The sequence below is a fragment of the Perca flavescens genome, chromosome 11 (assembly GCF_004354835.1).
Source record: "Perca flavescens isolate YP-PL-M2 chromosome 11, PFLA_1.0, whole genome shotgun sequence".
Lineage (NCBI taxonomy): Eukaryota > Metazoa > Chordata > Actinopteri > Perciformes > Percidae > Perca > Perca flavescens.
Window position 1 is genome coordinate 24,103,540 of NC_041341.1, and position 19,690 is coordinate 24,123,229.

Genomic DNA, 19,690 nt, shown 5'->3' on the forward strand with positions numbered 1-19,690 from the left:
GCTCAATATATTGTACACTTATGTATGCACTCATAGACAAAGCGACATGCATCAACATTTGCTCCCTGGGGCCCTCCATCATCCTCAGTTATTCTGCAACTGTTAAAATATGTTTATCTCCACAAAGTAGCTTACTTGATCTTCTTTTCCAACTAGTTTCTAAACCGACAAACACATGCGCACACACAAACGGAATATCAATTTACATCAGTACACACAGACTCACCAGACTCTGGCCGGTCTGGTTCTATTAATGGTAATCAGCAGGGTAATGATGACGGAGCTGTGACTGGCTTACTGGTGGCTGATGGCCATGCTCTCTGACAGCTGTCAGCCGCCATGACTACGCTGCCAGGGCCCTCCTTAGGACTTATTTCAGCTCAGCACATCAGCTGCAACAGCACATCACAGAGAGACTTGTTGATAATCAGCATCAGCGGGGCCGGCGTGGAAAGACTTCTCTGACCGCCTGTCTGCTAATGACAGCCACCATGATGGTGGATGGGAAAAAGAGGACACAGCCTGTCACTTTGATTCATGCAACAGCATCTCCAACTGGGTGGTTCCGCGCCAAAGTCTCGACAGTCGTTATATTCCCTCCTAAATGACATTTAAAGTGTGAAGCGATGGCTGTCCTTGTGGCTCAGTCACCCCAGGCCGGGCCCCTGACATGAGTGCTGAACCAGTTGGCAAGTTTTGCATTGAGGTCAAAAGCCCCAAAACAAGTTCTCCTCACTCAGATGCTCTAACTCAACTCGCTGGCATGATTGAATCTGCGGAAAGGGACCTTGAAGATAGATGTCAATGATATGATGTACTCCAGACTTTTATTTATTTTTTTACCCCTGTCTGTTTTGTTTCGTTTATTTTTCTTCTCTGCTGCATTCTCTCTATACCCCTCTTCGCATGCAAACTTATTTATATTCCGTACTTCCGCATTTAAAGCTTAAAGTGAATTAACTTCAATGTAAAATAAGACATTCAGAAGCACTAAAGGGTAGGAGAAGAAACATTGTGATTTTCTTGGTGGATTGGTAGATATGACAACTTTGAAATATTGTTACTACATTTTTATGTCTGTTCAAACTACATGGGCAAGGTTCTGCATATACAGCTTGTACAATAATACAAGATACTATCAGAGATCAACGCATTTAAACTGCACAATACAGCAAAATGACATCCAACATTGGCATAGTTTTTGGAAGGCTTTGAGTGATATATGCAATGCGTGACATGGCTCTGCTGGTTCTTCATTCAAGCTTGGAGAAAATGTGAAAGACATTGTGAAACTGTGGACTGTATGTATCCAGCTATTGGATCTAGCTGTTACAGGAGGTGGCACGGTAAAGACTAACAGGAACATTGCTGAAACTGTAGAGGGAAACATATCTTAAAAGCGATATATTTTTTTTGTAAAAACAAGATCTACTGTAAGTTATAAAATAGTATTACTTGATTGTCAATGGCAACTTCTAACATCATTATTACATTACATTACATGTCATTTAGCTCAGTGGTTCCCAACCTTTTTTCCTTGGCGCCCCCCCCTACTCATGTCTTAGAAAAACTGAGACTTTTGTATACATTATATATTCTAGTGCAGGGATCACCAACACGGTGCCGGCGGGCACCAGGTAGCCCCCAAGGACCACATGAGTAGCCCTCAGGCCTGTTCTAAAAATGAAAAATGTAATATTGATATTATCTGTTTCCCACCTTGTTAAGTCATTGTTGATACTTATAGAGAAATCATTAACATGATCAGTGTCTTCACATAGATGAGAATCATTAATCATTAATAATCATATATAACTAAAGGCAAACTGGGCACATTTGTTATTTCAGAAGAGTGTATCAAACTGGTAGCCCTTCGTATGACTCAGTACCCATGAAGTAGCTCTCAGTTTAAAAAAGGTTGGTGACCTCTGTTCTAGTGTATTATCATAATTTGTTTAACATGTGCAAATATATATTTTTTTTACCTTAACCTCAAACCAGATAAAGACTTGCGCCACCCCTGTGATCTTTGGCATCCCCCCCGGGGATGCCCGCACCCCAGGTTGGGAACCACTGATTTAGCTGACGCTTTTATCCAAAGCGACTTACAATTAAGTGCTTTCAACTCTGAAGGTTCAAAAGGTTTTTTTATGTTTATCCGAGGTGTAGTCTGAAGAGATGTGTTTTTAGCTTTCGGCGGAATATGTGTAGGTTTTCGGCCATCCTGATGTCAATAGGGAGCTCATTCCACCATTTGGGAGCCAGGACAGAAAACAGTCGGGATTTCGTTGAGTGATTAGTTCTCCCTCGCTGTGAGGGGGCAGCAAGCAGGTTGGCTGATGCAGAGTAAAGTGGGCGGGTTGGGGTATAGGGTTTGACCATGTCCTGGATGTATGCTGGGGCTGATCCGTTCGTGGCTCTGTATGCAAGTAGTAGTGTCTTGCAGCAACAGAATGTTGACCAATAAAAATAATATTGGCAGTCAACAGACAACAGTTTACCAGAGATTGTGCACTGCTGGATTGACTCATAGCTTCTAAGAGTGAAGAACTGCCTGCAGAAGAAAAACAAAATGGAAAGAAGATGAAACATCTTTTAAGCATCACACTAGATAGCACATGGGTCATGTTTTAAGGCTTAAGCTTTCCATATAGAGTAGAAGAGTCAATTTATGCAAGGTAGATAGACGCAGAGCTACCAAGAAGAACTAATATTAAGTGCTTTTATACTTTTGTTCCCTTCCACTTACAGATGCCAGACCTGAACTTTGAAAGTGCATAATTTGAAACACCCTATGATCAGCAAAACCCATTTTCTTAGAAGAGCTTATAAAAGCCAGTATCAGAGGACTCAGATGAGTACTCCCTTTAAAATAAATGATTACAATCATACGACAAGATTCACCTAGATGGACCAAAATCTTTGTTAAAGTAGGCAGACAGTAAAGCATGCAAGCATCATCATAACCAATATGTTGCCCAATGTCAAATATATGTATCATCAGTGGTGCATTGATGGCTGAAAACAATGTTTGCTAAACCCTGAGTTCCTAAGACTCGTGCACTGAAAAACCCAGGATATGTCGTCCTCAAGGCCTGCTAGCGGGCACTACATTTTTGTAAACTACCTCTTAGCCTTGTACTAGCTCATAACAATATTTTGCATGGTTAAAACACACTAACATCCCCCTCCGTAACTCTTTCCACAGTCAATCCGAGAAGTGACAGGCTATGTGTTGGTGGCCCTGAACCAGTTTGACTACCTGCCTTTGGAGAACCTGAGGATCATCCGAGGAACAAAGCTGTATGAGGACCGCTACTCCCTCGCAATCTTCCTCAACTACAGACGTGATGGAAACTCCGGTCTGCGCCAGTTGGGTCTGAGAAACCTCACAGGTGAGAGATTGAGTTATTTTCTGGTTGCTAACGTTTCTGTGTTGTGTCTTGTTTTGGGGATTTGTGAGTGCCTTTTGAGCAATTACGTAGCCTGTTAGTCAATGACAATGCAAATAGGAGTCCAATCTATAAAAAAGCTGGTTTTTATCTGAGATCGAGTTTAATATTCTATATTTCTATGCCTCCTGGAGTGTGTGTGTGTGTGTGTACCAGGGTTATTATAGTTTAGCATTTTTAATTTTAAAAATCAAATTAAAAATGTAATTTGTTTTTATTTTTATTTTTACTTTTTGATTTCAAATTCAGTTTAGTTTTAATTAGTTTTTAAAGTGGGTTTGCTAGTTTAGTTTTTATTTTTGGAAAATGCTTAGTTTTAGTTTAGTTTTTATTAGTTTTAATCTTAGTTTTAGTCTTTTTTCATAATAAGGGTTATTTGTCAGGGGCAAGATTCAAAAAGCTCAGAAAAAAATATTGTGTAATAATGCAACAAAAAAATCATACACTTTTAGAAATATATATATATATTATCACAATGTATTCAACAATACTACTGGTACATAAAATGTACATTTGAGGATGAGCACAAATATGTAAACAGTCTACACAAGACGCCGCAGTAAGTGCAAGACATGAACAGGTATTTTGAACTTTGGTTCAAGTAAAGTGGTGAACTTTTTGATGTCAATCGACTCACACAGTTGTGTAGACATCCCAGTATCAATACACATATTAACCCACGCTTCCTCCCGCTTATGAAGTTCATGCGTATTTACTAACCAGCAGCTATCGGGTCGCCAGTGAAAGCACGCCTGTAGTGTTCTCTGTCCTGCGGTTGTCTCCGTCATGCTGCCTGGTACTGGCCCCATACATCCATTCCCTGTACCGGGGTTAGCTACTGTTTCGGGGAAAGGGGGCTTTGCGTTCTCCTTGACCTTGTCAAGGTAAGCTAGGTTAGCCTCCGTGTGTGCTTCTTAAATATACTGTAGCGTTACGGCTCTGCCGCACGGCTGGCTAGGTAGCTGAATGACGAGGAGACAGTGGCCGAAGTTTAACCGGATGGACCGGGCTTTATTACCCTCGAACACAGGCTAATAACAGGGTTGGAAGAGTGCCCAAAAACAACAACAAAAGAGCTGCTGGCCCCGACCACCTCGTTAGCTTCCTCCCTCTCCTAAAACTTCCCCCTACCTTCTCGCCTCCTCACCAACCTGACCAATCAGCTGAACTAGGGCAACATCTTCCACCAATGAACACCCGCCTCCCCCCCCCCCGAATCTCTCCCATATTAGTCCTGCAGGCTCGCTACAATACTTTTAAATTCTTGGGATTTGTATAAAACAGGTCTATGGTCGGAAATGTCAACTCTGAAAGATATAACTTTGCTCTATGAAAGACATTGACAAAGACGAAAACTAAGGACATGTACTGAACAGACATTACAGTTTTAGTTAGTTATCGTTTTGTTGTATTGCCTCGTGTTTATTTTTATTTCAGTTAACGACAATGATTTTTCCCTCCTAGTTCTCGTGATTTCGTTCGTTTTCGTTAACGATTATAACCTTGGTGTGTACATGTTAACATTTTCATTCACCGCTTGTTGGGAAGTCCTAAAAGGTTAGGACAGCTGAGATGATTTACTCCTAAGCCTGAAATTTAGACCAAACAAACATCATTCAGGACCTTAAACTAGTTAGGGATGACTGTCAGATGCTTATTTCGGGCCCAGGTTTTGCTTTTACGCTGAGGCACACTGCCCAGGATGAGTATAGCAATCTGCTTCACAACTTGTAATGTTCATTTTTATGATTAATAAGCCGGACGTCTTAGCAAATGGAGGCGATTCACACACCAATGTGAGCTTTAGGAACAGAAGAGGATGGTGGAATGGAAACAGACTCATATTTTGAAACCTATTTTCGTTTTTGCTTGGCTTTGAATGCTTCACAGACCACCGCCTGAAACTGCATTACTCACTTCATTACCCTGTTTCAATTTGCTATCTTTGAGTTTTTAATAGTTGTTTAGCACAAGGTTGTCTACATTCCGATCATTTTGAAACATTGCTGACTAGCAACAGGTATAGACCTTTTTTCACGGCAGACATGTTGACATGTCATAGTAGGAAAAGCACAGGTGTATTCAAAACCATTAATGATGGCTGCATTCCACTTAGGAATGGCCCTGGTATTGTGCATGCCGACTCACTGAAATAGCTTACTGGGACACTTGATGGAATTGAGCCATCATTAAAGTTATCAATTTCAGCTGTGCTTTTTCTACTACAACAAGTCAAAATGTCTGCTGTGAAAAAAGGTCCATTAGTGTTGTTTTGCATTGATCTAACAACACGCTGGTAAAGCTATCCCTGGTGTTAGTGAGACAATATCCCACAAAGGGCATAACAAGGGGGTGCTTTCTAAAAATCTTTCACCAAAACACAATAACAGTGAAACACTGGTTGGATGGTACTTTGAACATCAAATTAATAAATATGCCAATGTGCTGGTACTTGTTTACTGGCTTCTACGCCTTCACGCAAGATAGACATATGCAGACAGTCTGCCTCTTCTTCTTCTCCCAAGTACCTGACTGGTACTGTTATCAATTAACCCTATGCTGACTCGTTATGTTGTGAAAAGACGTTATGTCTTCTGTCATTTCCACCCATTGGTCCTGCTCACACAGAAAGTGTTTCACATCTGATTTACCACCCTCTCCACTTCACTTTTTTTTTTTTTTTTAACGTGTAATAAATAGGAAAACATTGTGGTGGCTCTGCCTCTTTCTTAACAGTGGATCCTTGTGCTGCTAGATTTCCTTTAGGCGCCCTGACCCTGAGGTCAGTAAGAAATGAAGCTCTTGACTTGCAAAAAAAGATCTAGAGCTTTTTCCAATGAGCTAAATGGGGCATGCCAAAGCCACCTCATGATGTGTGAGGTATTATTAACTCATTTTGAAGTTGAATCTAACCTCCCAAATATTCCGAGTGACTGAAAATGAAGATATAATCAGTTGTTGTTATGGCTGAATATAATTAAGTAGAAGTGTTATAGTAAGTCCTGGTCAGTTCTGTCTAGTGCCTTGATGCTATGTCTAGTGCCTTGATGCTATGTTGTCTTTCAAAATAATGTTGCTCTTCAGTGAAATCATAACATGAATACGAATACTTTTGCTTATCATCTTTTACATGTAGGGAAGCATGAGGAATGAGATTTGAATGATTTATTAGGTAGCACCACATAGTGCCATTCATGTCCTCGATGATGAGGAACGTCAGTAAAATGTGCTTTGAAATTACTTTTGGCTGCTTTTTTCTCCATGGGGATGAGCTCCCAGTGCAGTCAGATTGGACTGTTGGCAAACAGTACACTGAAGCTTATTTCCACCCAACAATGCAGTGGAAGTAATATCATACAAATGTATGACTATATGTTACTGACACTGAGGCAACAGCAGAAAGACAATGTTATCCGTTTGCACTAGAATTTAAAAGATCTATCTGTATTGAGAGATTACAATTCATTCTGAGACTAGAACATGTATTTAGATTTGTGAGGAAGAAGCATAGCACTGAGTTTGCGTCTCTGCTGCTTCCAAACCCCCTTTCTAAATAATTCAATTGTCTCTCATTGTTCTCTTCAACTGTTCCTTCCTGGTGATCCCCCAGAGTCGGAGGAAGCGACACAGCGATCCGTAACTGTATGTGCAGAAACAGTATGTGCTTGTGCGTAATGTTCCATCTTGTATTCTTTCTCGCATGTTGCATTGTACTTAGGGAATCTCATTTGTCCAGCACCAACAACAACCTCTTCATTGTGGTGCCAAGTTGAAGCCAGTGCTGAAGGAGCCGGGGCTGGACTATGTGAGAAGCTGCTGTTTGATGTGCTATCCATGGCCTCAAGCCATGAAGTAGAAGGGGAAGTAATGCACAACAGCCATGGCCTGAATCTGCTCTACTTCATAGCTCAGACTGTTTGAGTTTCACCCTACTTTCTTTTCTTACTGACAAATTGAATAGATTCTGCTCACTTTCTTGTTCATGACATTTTTATAAGATCATTTTCTTGTAATAGGAAGATTATCTTATGTTATGGGAAGTTTTGTTGTTATAACAACATACCAACCAGAGGTCTCCAGTGCTCCCCTTGGTTCCCAGTAACCAAGACTTGACCCAGGGCCCAAATAATGTCCAAATGATCTAATTGTATCCAGGTAGGCTCTTGTTCTATTTCTCTGGGTCTATATCTCATTATAGGTCATTGCCTCATTGCAGGGAACAAATGTGACTCTTGAGGCAAGATAAAGTGTAAACTGTCTGTAGCTGTTCTTTTCGGCCGTGGCTGCTCATTAATTGGTGGCTGCTACCGGTGTTAGTGTTCACTCTCTTGTTGGGTCTGTTGTAGTCAACTGCATTTTGGATTAGTCTATTAAAGGCCAGTTCTGACTGTCCTCAGGTCCATTTTCCATAGAGTAAATCTTCTTTGAAAATGTACTGTATATATATGCATGTCAAATTTGGATAGATGGGGCTGTTTAGGATCAGGTCCATAACATTGGACACGTAACAACCTTAAATACCAACTTATCTCTTTATAACAAGAAACTTTTCTTGAAGGGTCTATCATATCACTGCTTTTTGCACAGATGGTCTTGACAGTTGAACAAGCTCTTGCTGGGGGGAGGGGGATAGATCAAGTCGCATGTGTCCCAGTTTGTTCTGTTGCAGTTGTCATCATTCTACATTGTGCTGCTGAGGAAGGATATAAGCCTAAACCATCCGGATAGATCCACTTGTGTACATCAAGCAGTACATCAAAACTCTCTCCTTCCTCTAAGTGCATTAGTGAGTCCAAGGCTAGCTGTCTCATTCATTACAAGGCCTTTGATGTTGCTGTCATATTGGTCCACCGTTCCTCTGCCAGCAGCTCCCAGGAGAAGTTTAAAATGATCGATATAATCCATAAGAAACATATATAAGAGGATAAAACGTATTAACTACATAAGGGGCTAATCGAGTGAAGGCACAGTAAAAGACCCCTTCAGTGCTGAAACCCACCCGCATTTCTACTCGGGTTGAAATTGCCAACGGATGAAATCAATTTGTCGCTAGTATATTGTAGCATTGCACTTATTGATTTTTCTGGTGCACTCGCTGCGAGCTGTGAATGGACCCTGGATTTAAGGGGACTGGAGGATAGAGTGGAGGAGGTCTCTGGCTGAGCAGGGATAGGACTCCCTCTGATGCACCTTTCAATCAAGCTTAGCTAAGTTATCCTCATGAATATGAAATATAAGGCACAGTCAAGCTGGGAAAAGTTGAGGGGTGGTGTTTGTGCAAGGGGGTGTATAGAAGTGAATAAGAAATGCTAAAGAGTCTGTGCTCTTGTGTGGAAAGTTTAGTTGTGTTGTCTGTTTGATGTTACTTTGTGAGGACAAAAAGCTGGTCCCTTTTTCTGCTTTTTGTGATTGCTGCAAAGAGAAGCTTCAAATAAGTACGTCTTTCTACCTTTACTTCCCATAGCCAAGCAAGAAAAAGGTTAAAGACAGCCGCCTCTTGACATTTTCAAAGTTCCTAATCTGTATTTTGTTGCATGCTGACCTGCAGTGTCTTCCTTCCTGCTTAGGCAAACATTTTCAGCCCTTCCGTCTGGATTCACGTGAACCCCGGGCAGCTTCTGTGCTTTCACATGGTAATTACAGCCTGCTTCCCTGGCAAAATAATAACAGCGTCAATAAGGAGCCCAACACAGATGAGCTTTCTGATTTAACACATTTTACTGCCACCCTCCCTCCCTCCCTTTCCCTCATTTTCATCCAGTATTTTATTTTTTTTTTCAGATTTGTTTTGTGTTGTTGATTCATTTTTCTAACCACCCCTACGCCTGCACTGCGTCTGTCCAAAATGAAGCATCCAATCTGAGGCCCCATCTGCTGAATGATCCTCTCTCGTCGCATGCATGTACACAAGCCTGTGTTTTACGCCAAGGCGTTATCCACTCCTTCATGGCCCATCTGCTCTCTCTTTATCTACCCCGTTTTCGGTCTTTCTTCCATCGCTGTACCCTCTCTCTTGGCTCTGTGTCTCTCCTCATATTTTAGATAGCTGGCTTTGATTTGTTACATTTGTGTCTTTTACGCAAATGCATGAAACGTAATGTTTGTACCGTTGCATACTGTATGCAACACCCGTTTGAGGCCAGTCCTACTGTGTTCTGCAAAGCCTACCGCAAATATTTAATGGGGTAATCTCAGTGAATGTACACTATCATCTGCTGAACGTTTCCTGCTTGATGCACAAGGGAGACAGTGAAAGGATGAGATGGGATGGGGCAAGGTGAAAGGGACGATTTGAGTCAGTGTGTTTCCCCCAGACAAGGGACTGCTGAGAGGGGGGCATAAAATTGCTGCCTTCTTCTGATCCCTGAGACTTCCATTCACCATCTAACTACTAGGAGAAGAAAGAGCAATTCTGCCACAGGAGGCAGGCAAGATTGGTTCAAGGCACGTCACCAGAATTTAGTTGGGCCTCTTGCCTGGCAGCCCACAGTCCTCAGGTCTCCTTCAATTGTGTGTCTAATTGATTACTTCCCATGCAATTACTCCCGTGTCACACTCAATATTTCACTGCTCCGGGAAGGGAGCAAGAGGGACTTTCTTTTTGAAGGACAACATTCATATTGTCACATTTGTGAGCCCCTAATGTGGATCGTGAGGAGGCACATGTTAAATTGAAGTCCGGAACGGGCCATCAGTGGTGGTTGGTGCTAATTGATTGCTCTGTAATACCACTGTGTGAAGGCGATAGTGAGACTATTATGGCGTTTTTCCATTACATGGAACTTTACTCGCCTTTTTTGGTTTTCCATTATGAATAAAAGTACCTTGTACCTGCTAACAGGTATTTTTTTTAGTGTCACCTCCGTCGAGGTTCCAAGCGAGCTGAGGTGATACCAAAAGGTGACGTGAAAACCTGCAGACTACTGATTGGTTGGAGAGAATCGTCACCAATCACTGCAACATCATTGCTAGCAACAGACGGGGGTGTCGTGAACAAACCCGGCATTTTTAAATAGTTTAGCCAGCGTTGTTTTTTTTTGCTTCCTCCAGCTTCTTTTGAAACAAAATTTGTCTTCTGGCTGTGGCAACAGCCACATGCTGAGAGTCAAAAACAACACACCTTCGACGTTCTGTGTGTGTGTGTGTCGCGTTAGGTCACTACAGTTTCCTGCAGCGTTGATATGACAGCCAGCCATGCTCGCCTCACGCATGAGGCGGTACTAAATCTGCAATGGAAAAAGGAGGACGGGGCACCGCGGCTGAGCAGAGTAAAGCTGCTACTAGCAGTGGGTAAGCACCATTAGAGGCAATGGTTGGTTAAACAATGGTAAAACATTTTTTATGCCAGGGGAATAGGAGGGGCTGAATTTATTTTAAAAGCTATTTTACACTATACTTTTTGTGTATTTGTGTGATGCACAAAGCTAACATTGCAGGATACTATTAAATTGTACACACTGCTATACCAAATGCTTGGTATTTCTATACTTGGCTACCTTTGCCCATGATGGTCCCAATTTTCCCAGGACACAAATCAAGAATAATATCCTCCATAACTTCCCACTTCTATAATCTTACAATCCTTTCTTTCTTTAATTTCTTCCATATAGTACTTCCTTTTTTAAATGTAAAATGTAACATGGACAAGTGACTTCATTAATTTTGCTCCAGGGCCATCCCTACATGTATATGTCGCTCAAAGTGTTGCCTTAAGGGTGCAGTGTTGCTTGTTTATGCTTTTGTTATTCATTATAATCTTTGAGTGCAATGTTTAAGATTTTATAAGCAAAAAATAACTAGGTTTTATGAAATATTTATGGACAACAACACAACCTGCTATGAGAAAGTAGAAATAATACTGCAAATCTTTCTTGAAAATCTTTGCCAATTAAAAGTGTGTGTATGTGTGTGTGTCTGTGTGTCTTTGTCTCTGTGTGTTGCATATAATGAATTACTTACTAAGATTATGCTCAAAATCTTTGTCAAATCAAGCTCCCTTTTCACATAATGGTACATGACTTACTAAGTTTAAACAACCATTAAAGCAACCATTATTATAACACCCTATGTAGACTGCATTTTTCCCTAAATTATGTCCGATAAACCCTGAAACTGTAAGAACCGTCTGCACAAAAGGTAAAAAGCCTTAAAAGAAGAAAAAAAAGAAGTAGTAGCATAAGTGGAAGGCAGATACACACACATCAAAAAGATGGCTGTTGCTAATACTGTTGAAGCAAGACAGCAAACAGCTTTTCTGGTCTTCAAAATAGTAAAGTATTAGGCATTTCAAATGCGTGTGAAGTAATTCTAAGTAGGCCTGCACGATTCGGGGAAAAATATTAATCACAATTTTTTAGCTTAGAATTGATATCACGATTCTCTGCCACGATTTTTTTCTCACGAAGTGTAATGTTTATTGCACACATGAACCATGACAAAACAATCATAGATTTTTTTTTGGCATCTATAGCACATTGCGCATCACCACAAGCCTGTAAACATAGAGGCTTCAACGAATAAAGAAAATAAAGTGCATGCTGGCCATTTAAGTACAGTACGCTACCAAAAATAGTGACATACAACACATTGAACTAAATATGGTCCTTATACAGGCTCTATCTGAACTCCTTGAACATGTCTTTACATAATTAAAACATGTCAATCAACATGCTACAGCTTCAGTCTCTAGAGAAATGGAGTTTGTCAATTGCCAATTTAAGTACAGTATCAAAAACAGAATGATTTCTTAGCACACTCTTTAACTGCTTGCCTTTTATAGAATTAACATTCAACTGCCCATTCAGGTAGGTTACCAAAAATAGAAGTTTAACGCACTTTGCTGAGTATGGCCCTGAACATGACTGTAAATAGGCTAATTGAAACGTCTTTTGGACCTCTTGCCTTGTATTGCTTCATCATATTGCACTTTGTGGTGACGTTTGAGGTGCTAGTAAAGATTTGTGGTGTTACCTTGCGGTGCCGCAATGAGGGCAAAGCATGCCTGGCAAATCACATCAGACTGACCCTCGTCGTCTTGCGATGTTTTGTGCAGGCATGCAAGCATGCTAGTGTGTGAATACATGAGTACAGTGCTCATATATGTCATATGTGCCTGTTTCCAAAAAATAATTTACATTGCCTAAGCCCATGATTACATTAGGGACCAACCTAGGATCACTCTGACTATCCTCACTGATTAGAAATATTGTCCAGCCCAAGCTTCCACCTCTGCCTCACCTTTCATCAGCTAGAGAAATATCCAGTCTTGCCTAAACATGACTGCATACCCTTTATTACCAATCTGCCTTGCAAACTGAACCTCTGCGGCCTGCTAGAAGGGAGAATCGACTTTCACCTCATTAAAAGTTAAAGTAGGCGTGGAAGGAATTTTAATGCCAATTAATAACAAAACAAAGTCCCCTTCTCTCTTTCTCCAACATTTTCCTTTTCCCCTGATCTTAGATCAGGCTACGATTTTCCATGATGTTGATGTAAAACTGGCTCAGAGACCAATAGGACACTGAAATCTCGGCTGGATTCTACCCTGTTCTTTCAGCAGGGAACAAAAACAGAATGAGTGTTAATATGTCTGATTGAGTATGTGTGCTGGGGATTAATTTGCTCCGTAGGTTATGTAAATTAGCATATGTTTCTTAGCCACTTGAACTGTGTAACGTTTGAAACGAAAGAGAGAGAGAGAGAGCAGAAACTTTCTGCTCTCTCTCTCTCTCTCTCTCTCTCTCTCTCTCTCTCTCACTACCGCAGCTACCTGTTTTCTTTGCAAAGTAGCAAATCATTTAGAGGCTGGATTCACTCATTTTGTTGTTTTTCATTATCTGAGAGAAGAGCCTAACATGTTGGATAAAGTTATATTTCTTTAGCAAACATCTAGATTAAGTTTTACATGTTTGACCACTAACCCTGAAACTTACATTCCTTTCAATAAGCTGACTGAAAGTAACGTTAACATTACATCCACAGCACTTGATAATGTTAAGAATAATAATACATTTAGTACAAAAAGTTACGTTAATTAACCTTTTAATGGCGTGGTTGCCTGCATGTTTTCGTAGTTTGTCCCAGATGTTTTGTTGCTGCATGCTTCTTGTATCATTCTCAGTGGATTGTAGGTAAATTTAGTCCATAAACAGTTTCTTTCAAGAGCTGGTAATGTCAAATAGCATTACTGACAGAGTGGGGAATACTGCTTCACTAATCGGGTTAGGGCTTTTTTTTAAACTTATTTTTGTCAATTTTTACTTAATTTGTCCATTCTTATGCCTTTCAGATTATTGTTAATTTTTCATTTGTCAATGAAAAATGTAATGCATTTTGTCATACTTCTTTTTTAATGATTATATAGTTTATGTTTGGTTTTCGTCATGAAAAATAGGTCCTCGACAAATATTTTCTGCTATAGTTTATGTTGCACAGTGTCAACACGTTCCTTTACTGATTGTGAACACTGCTTTGCCATACTGCAACATTCAGAAAACCCAAAGTGGATGAACACTCACAAATGCATGAAGGGCTTTACCCTTCTAAAATGTATAATGTTCTTGTTGTCCAGTAAGTGCTGTACCTACTTCTTTATGTTTATTATTCTGTTTTTGAAGAGTCTGCCATGCTGTAGATATGATTGCAGATTCAAAACAAACTGTGATTGTCATGTTCAGTTTCTGTCACTGGCTGTCATTGTGACTTTACATGTCAGTGCATGGCTGTGCAGCCTTGACATGCAGTTCTTACTTTGATTCTGAAGGCCAGACTGCATTGCAGACAGGTCTTTGATGTCAGAGGCGCTCAGTGCTCATCTCAGAGGAGGAGAAAAATGAGTGGGAAAGCAAATAAAAGAGGAGCTGACTGGCAGCTCGGTGGGTCTCAAAAGCCACTGAGGAAAATGTCACTTTCTATCAACTTAGTTGTGAGGCCTAAATGGACACCTGTGGACTTGAGGTGATACAAGATTTTCATTGTTTGAAACATAAGGTGTTAAACCTTAATAGAAACAAGTTCGGAAATCAGTGTCTTCTTAGGCAGTAAGCGTAAACTATGTTCTTGTAGTTTTTTGTTTGCCTTTGTAATCATTTTTGCCATCCAGTTTCCCTATGACAACATGTAGAATGTGGTGCTTTACAAAAACTATAGACTTTGGGTCTGGGATAGTGGTTTATCTGTGGATCTTTTAGCATATTTCATATGCTGATGGGATAAAAGTCTTGAGATTTCCAGCTATAACCACCTATTTCAATTGTTATCATTAATGCTTGCTTTCAACGAGTTTAAAAGAAGCAGTGCCCTCAGAACCAATTTAACAACCTTGCCTCAGTGCCAACACACACATAAACACACAGATTACCCTTCAATGCTACGACTCCTCCCCTTTTCTCCCATGGCAGATTAATAATTAATATGCTTATTTTTTGCCTTTTAGGCCGAAGCCTTGTGTAAGTAGAGCAGCTATTGATGGGGGCAGCAGCAGAGATGTTCATAAGTCATTTTTTGGAAGTCCAAGTCGAGTCTCAAGTCTTTGAGCTCGAGTCCAAGTCAAGTCTCAAGTTCTTTGCCACAAGTCCAAGTCAAGTCTCAAGTCTCTGGCCATCTGATCTGTCCCTAACACTGTATTGTTAAATCTTATGAATTCAACGCATGTCCTGTAGCGACCATTCATACAGTACAGTATCAAAATCAGGTGTAGGATAACTTCATGGGGTCTACTGCAATGCAATCTGAAGAAACAAATATTAAAATATTAATATATATCTATTTTTCAACATCTTGGTATCTGCAAAAAAGAATACATGTTTGTCTGTGTTACTAACTGTCTGTAAAGCCCAACCTCATCATGCATTACATTTTTCAGTGTTCAAAGTTGGAGGGAAACATCTGTATTTAAAATGAATACACCGACCATGGTGCAAACATGTGAGAACTGATACTTTCCGTATTGCTATTTAACAACCTGGTGAAATATTAACCTAAGACTGTCACATCATATGGATACAACTATAAAGATACAATTTACCTGTTCCCAGCATTAGCACAACACTTTGCGATGGTTAGCTTGTTACTTGTGACGATATATGCTAAATGTAACGTCTCTTTCACATTAGCAAGTGACTGACCTATCTGGGTGCGTTTTGAGATGCCTGATGAAGTTCGACGTTGTTGATCCGGCATCATTTATCTTGGTGCCACACACCTTGCATGTAGCTGTTGGCTTACTGCCACTGTTTACGAAGTTATTGAAAGCAAAACTAATGACGAAAGGCACAACTCCGGGAGGACTTGGTGTCGCCATCGGCAATGCATTTTTTGATATGTGAGTGCATGCACATAGGCATAGCGCCTGCGTTACATTGCACATTATGGCAAAGGGCAGGGGACATGCAGCTCGTCATACGTTTCCCCAACGTATATGCGCCAATTAAAGAAAATAGAAATACATGAATAAATTTAGATTTAAAAAGCAATAATTGCATGAAAACAGGTTGTTGACGAGTCTCAAAGCTCGAGTCCGAGTCAAGTTTGAAGTCTTTTGGGTCAAGTTGCAAGTCAAGTCTGAAGTCAGCTGTTTGTGCGACTTAAGTGCGACTCTAGTCCGAGTGTCAGACTTGAGTTCCCATCTCTGGGCAGCAGTGGGTAATGGGACATGAAAAGGACTTTTCTGTTCATCTCAGGTCCCCACAGAGATATGGTGGGTGTTACTATATGCAACACCAGGCATGACTTCACCAAATATAAATACATATTATACATTTAATTGTTGTAGTGCTAAAACCCTGGCTTCCATTAATGGTATTTTTCTCAAGCTCTGTGTTTCCAACTCAATTACCAGTTGTTGCCCCTTTGATAATGTCATATTCAGTTTTTTTATTATAGTTTGTTTTGCAACAACCAGGCTGGGAGGCCCATTTTATTGCCGATACACAGAGGTCGGTTTGGTCATGGATGTGTTCTGAAAGCATTTGCTTCACAGTTGTGTTCCGAGACAGTGTAATGCTGGCTGACAACTTGCACTGGGTGGGCAGTCTTACCTTGAGGAAAGTGAAGCAGCATTTGGACAAAATGTTTAAAATGCTTGTCAACATTATCCTTTGACTTGAGAGACAAAGAGAGACAGAAGTTAGTTCATGCAAGACAAAAACACATGTCTGAATATGTTTGACTATGTTATCAAAATAGAAAATTCGGACAATTATGCTTTGTAGTTTCAGCTTAAACCTACTTTTCAGTGTTCTGGGTGGACTTTCCCACCATGGCTGATTCACACCACATACACAAGTTATGTGAACAAAGTGAGAGCCATGCCCTGTAGTGTGTTTTCTGAATGTCTCTCAGTAGGCCTGGAAAAACAAGGCCTCAATGACGTGTTGAGCAAATAATGCACTGACTGAAGCCAGCTTCCTCTGTGGTAAAGCCAACATACTTGGTATGCTCGTGGTAAGATATGCTCTCTCTCCTCTCAGTCTTTCCATCTTTCCTTCTCTTTCTCTCTGCGTCTCTCAGACCCTGTTTTGTTTTGCCAATTCCAGAGAGTATGGCTTATTTTAATTCAGCTGGCAGGCTGATCACACTTCAGCCTTGATAAGCTAAGTGGCCCTCAGCAGCAGCAATTGAAGGTCCTTTTACTGTTTTTTAATCGCACTTGTTTGTCCCCTTATTAATCTTTTCTGTCTTACCTTACTTGTGTCTTTCCTCCATTGTTTTCATGGTTTTGTTTTTCTTTCTCGTATTATCTCAAGGTATTATAATACGATTTTCTCCTCCCCCTCCTCTGCCCTACCCATAAAGCTCAGATTACCAGGGTTTTATCACAGTTTAAATTGAAAATACGCAAGGATGCCCCCCCTCCATAACTATTCTGTCATGATTTTATGTTTTCCTCTTCTCATCTTTAAGCAGATGCTTTGCCTTGCTCAGTTATAATTCCATAATCCCCAAATCTCAGCCTTTTTTCATAAAGACTATAGGAAACAATTGCATAAGGGATGGGCCAAATTTAATCAGCAGCCTGTGAATGCGTTTATCTTGGCGGAGAAGAGGCGTATGTTTGGGGGATGGGGGCCATGGCCGACGCCCCCATGCCATCTACTATACCTCAGCAAATATCTCAACAACATTTCTCCTTCAGAGTGACACAAAGGATAAAAAAGGACACATGTTATTTCTAAGATTAGAACAATGTATCAATGTTAAAGATTGAATAATACCTGAATGGTTTTAAAATCAGTTTTATTTGGACTGAAATTGCAACACATTCATTTTGACCAGTACCTATTTCAAGACCTTAATAATTTGCTGTACTCCATGTCCAATGTCTAGTTTCATTACACAACTATAACCGCTACTGGCGCATGCTCTGCTGCGACAGCCCTCACCGTTTTTGTCACGAAATGCGTCAAACCTGGCTGCCAAATTAATCGGTCTCCCCACACCCACACTCTCACAGCTCAATTTCAAGGCCATCACACACATCACAACCACAATAGCACAGGATAACACACACCCACTCAACCACCGTTTCATCATTCTGCCCTTTGGATGCAGGTACAGGTCCCTGAGGTGCAAGAGAGCTCGCTATGGCAAAAGCCTGGTGCCTGCAGCCATAGCAGCCCTAAACAAAACACTCAGATAAGACACATCAGTGCCACTTTGTCTGTTATCTGTCTGTTATTTTCCTGCATGTCATTCTGTTATGTTTGTACTTCCATTTTTCTATAAGCGTGCTGTCTATAACGTAGTGTTGTGACAATATAGTCAATAAAGTCTGAAGTTTAATAATATGTAGACCCATGCCCAACTTCTGCTGTACATCCAGGCAGTTATTTCTTCTTTTGTCCCCTCAAAGACAGCCATTTCTCACATGTTTCTCCTTTTCCATTTGTTGCTCCTGTTTTATCCACAGCCCTAACCCCTCTCAAGACGATTTATGTGTTTTTTATTGCCGTATCTGTGTCACTTATTTTGAAATGCCTTTTATAGATGGTTTTATTACTTGTTTTCCACCCAAACACTTGACTGCAAAAATAGAGCTTTAAAGAGGCTCTATGAAGTTTTGGCCATTTCTTCGCTTTTTGCTCACAGGTTTCTCTATAGAGCTCCCCCTACAGCTTCGGAATAGATATTTGGCAGCCCCTATGTTTACTTGTGTCTGACTCCTCGCTCAGTCAGTCTGCCGTTTCCTCTCTCTGTTCTTCCGACAATGCTTTCCTAGCTTTCTGCTTCTTTTTTGCCGGCTCAGCCATGACAATAGTGTGAAAAACTCCATCGCTACCTTGTTAGCCGGTTCCTGAATGGGCGTATGTGTGCAGTGCCGTGAAGCAATTTGTTACATCGTGAGACCTGATATCACACGATACTTCCTGAGGCTGAGGCCGGCAGCTCGCCGGCCAAAAGTTTCAAGGGTGTTTTTTCCGCTCAAAGGCGCTAGGGGAAAGCGAGATGACCACCATTCAACCCGAAAAAAGTCATATAACCATTCCAGTGACTCCGAAGCTGTTCAGTTAAGGTAAATTAAGCTAAAAAAAACTGCATAGTTCCCCTTTAAAAGTTTCAATAAAATAACAGGCCTTGGTGAGTCTAAGAGTTTCAAATTGAATGTTTTTTGTGTTGAGATGGAAGAGGTTGTTCATTACTTCAAAAATCGCACAGTGTGAACGTCATGCTGTAGACGAGATTCTGCGCGCTGCTGCAGCCACTCAGCCATGAATGTCAGTCGGTATGTTAAAATTAAATGTGCATTGAATGTGTGTATGTGTCTCCACATACATATGCAGATACACAGGCAGAAACATACTGTACATAATGAACTTATGTACTCATCACTCATCTATGGCTGTGCCTCTCTGTTAAATCTTAAATACCTTCATTTTTCTTTTATTCCAGTTTTATTCCAATTTCCCAACTTGGTGCCATCCAGTTGTTTTGGTCTTACGATGCTTCCTTTTCCATAAACCTTTTCCAGTTCATCTCTTTCTTCTACCAACCCATCAATGCAAGACACATGCACACACACACACACACACACACACACACACACACACACACACACACACACACACTCAGCCCACGCTGTGGCTCTTGACCGCAGTGTGTTCAGAGACAGTCAAATCCCAACGCTACCATCTCTCTGGTGAACCTCTTGCAAAGTATTTTCATGTAGTCAAATTAATGCAGTTGTTCTTTTCAGGTCAATAGTTAAACACATAAAAGTGCAATTATATTTGAATGGTTAC

The 19,690-nt window shown here is 40.7% G+C and overlaps 1 protein-coding gene and 1 long non-coding RNA gene across 4 annotated transcripts in view; one reads left to right on the top strand and one right to left on the bottom strand.

Moving 5' to 3' along the window:
• The window catches only part of erbb4b (erb-b2 receptor tyrosine kinase 4b), a 356,219-nt gene that overhangs the window by 210,994 nt on the left and 125,535 nt on the right, over positions 1-19,690 (top strand). For all 3 annotated transcript variants that reach the window (XM_028591051.1, XM_028591052.1, XM_028591053.1), the window contains exon 3: positions 3,209-3,395. In XM_028591051.1, the coding sequence (XP_028446852.1) occupies positions 3,209-3,395 (187 nt within the window). The remainder of the gene's footprint in view (positions 1-3,208; positions 3,396-19,690) is intronic.
• LOC114563974 (uncharacterized) lies at positions 2,353-4,552 on the bottom strand. Its single transcript, XR_003693710.1, has 3 exons — positions 4,173-4,552; positions 3,263-3,388; positions 2,353-2,550 (listed from the first exon to the last, which is right to left on the bottom strand). It is a non-coding gene; the product is annotated as an uncharacterized LOC114563974 (long non-coding RNA).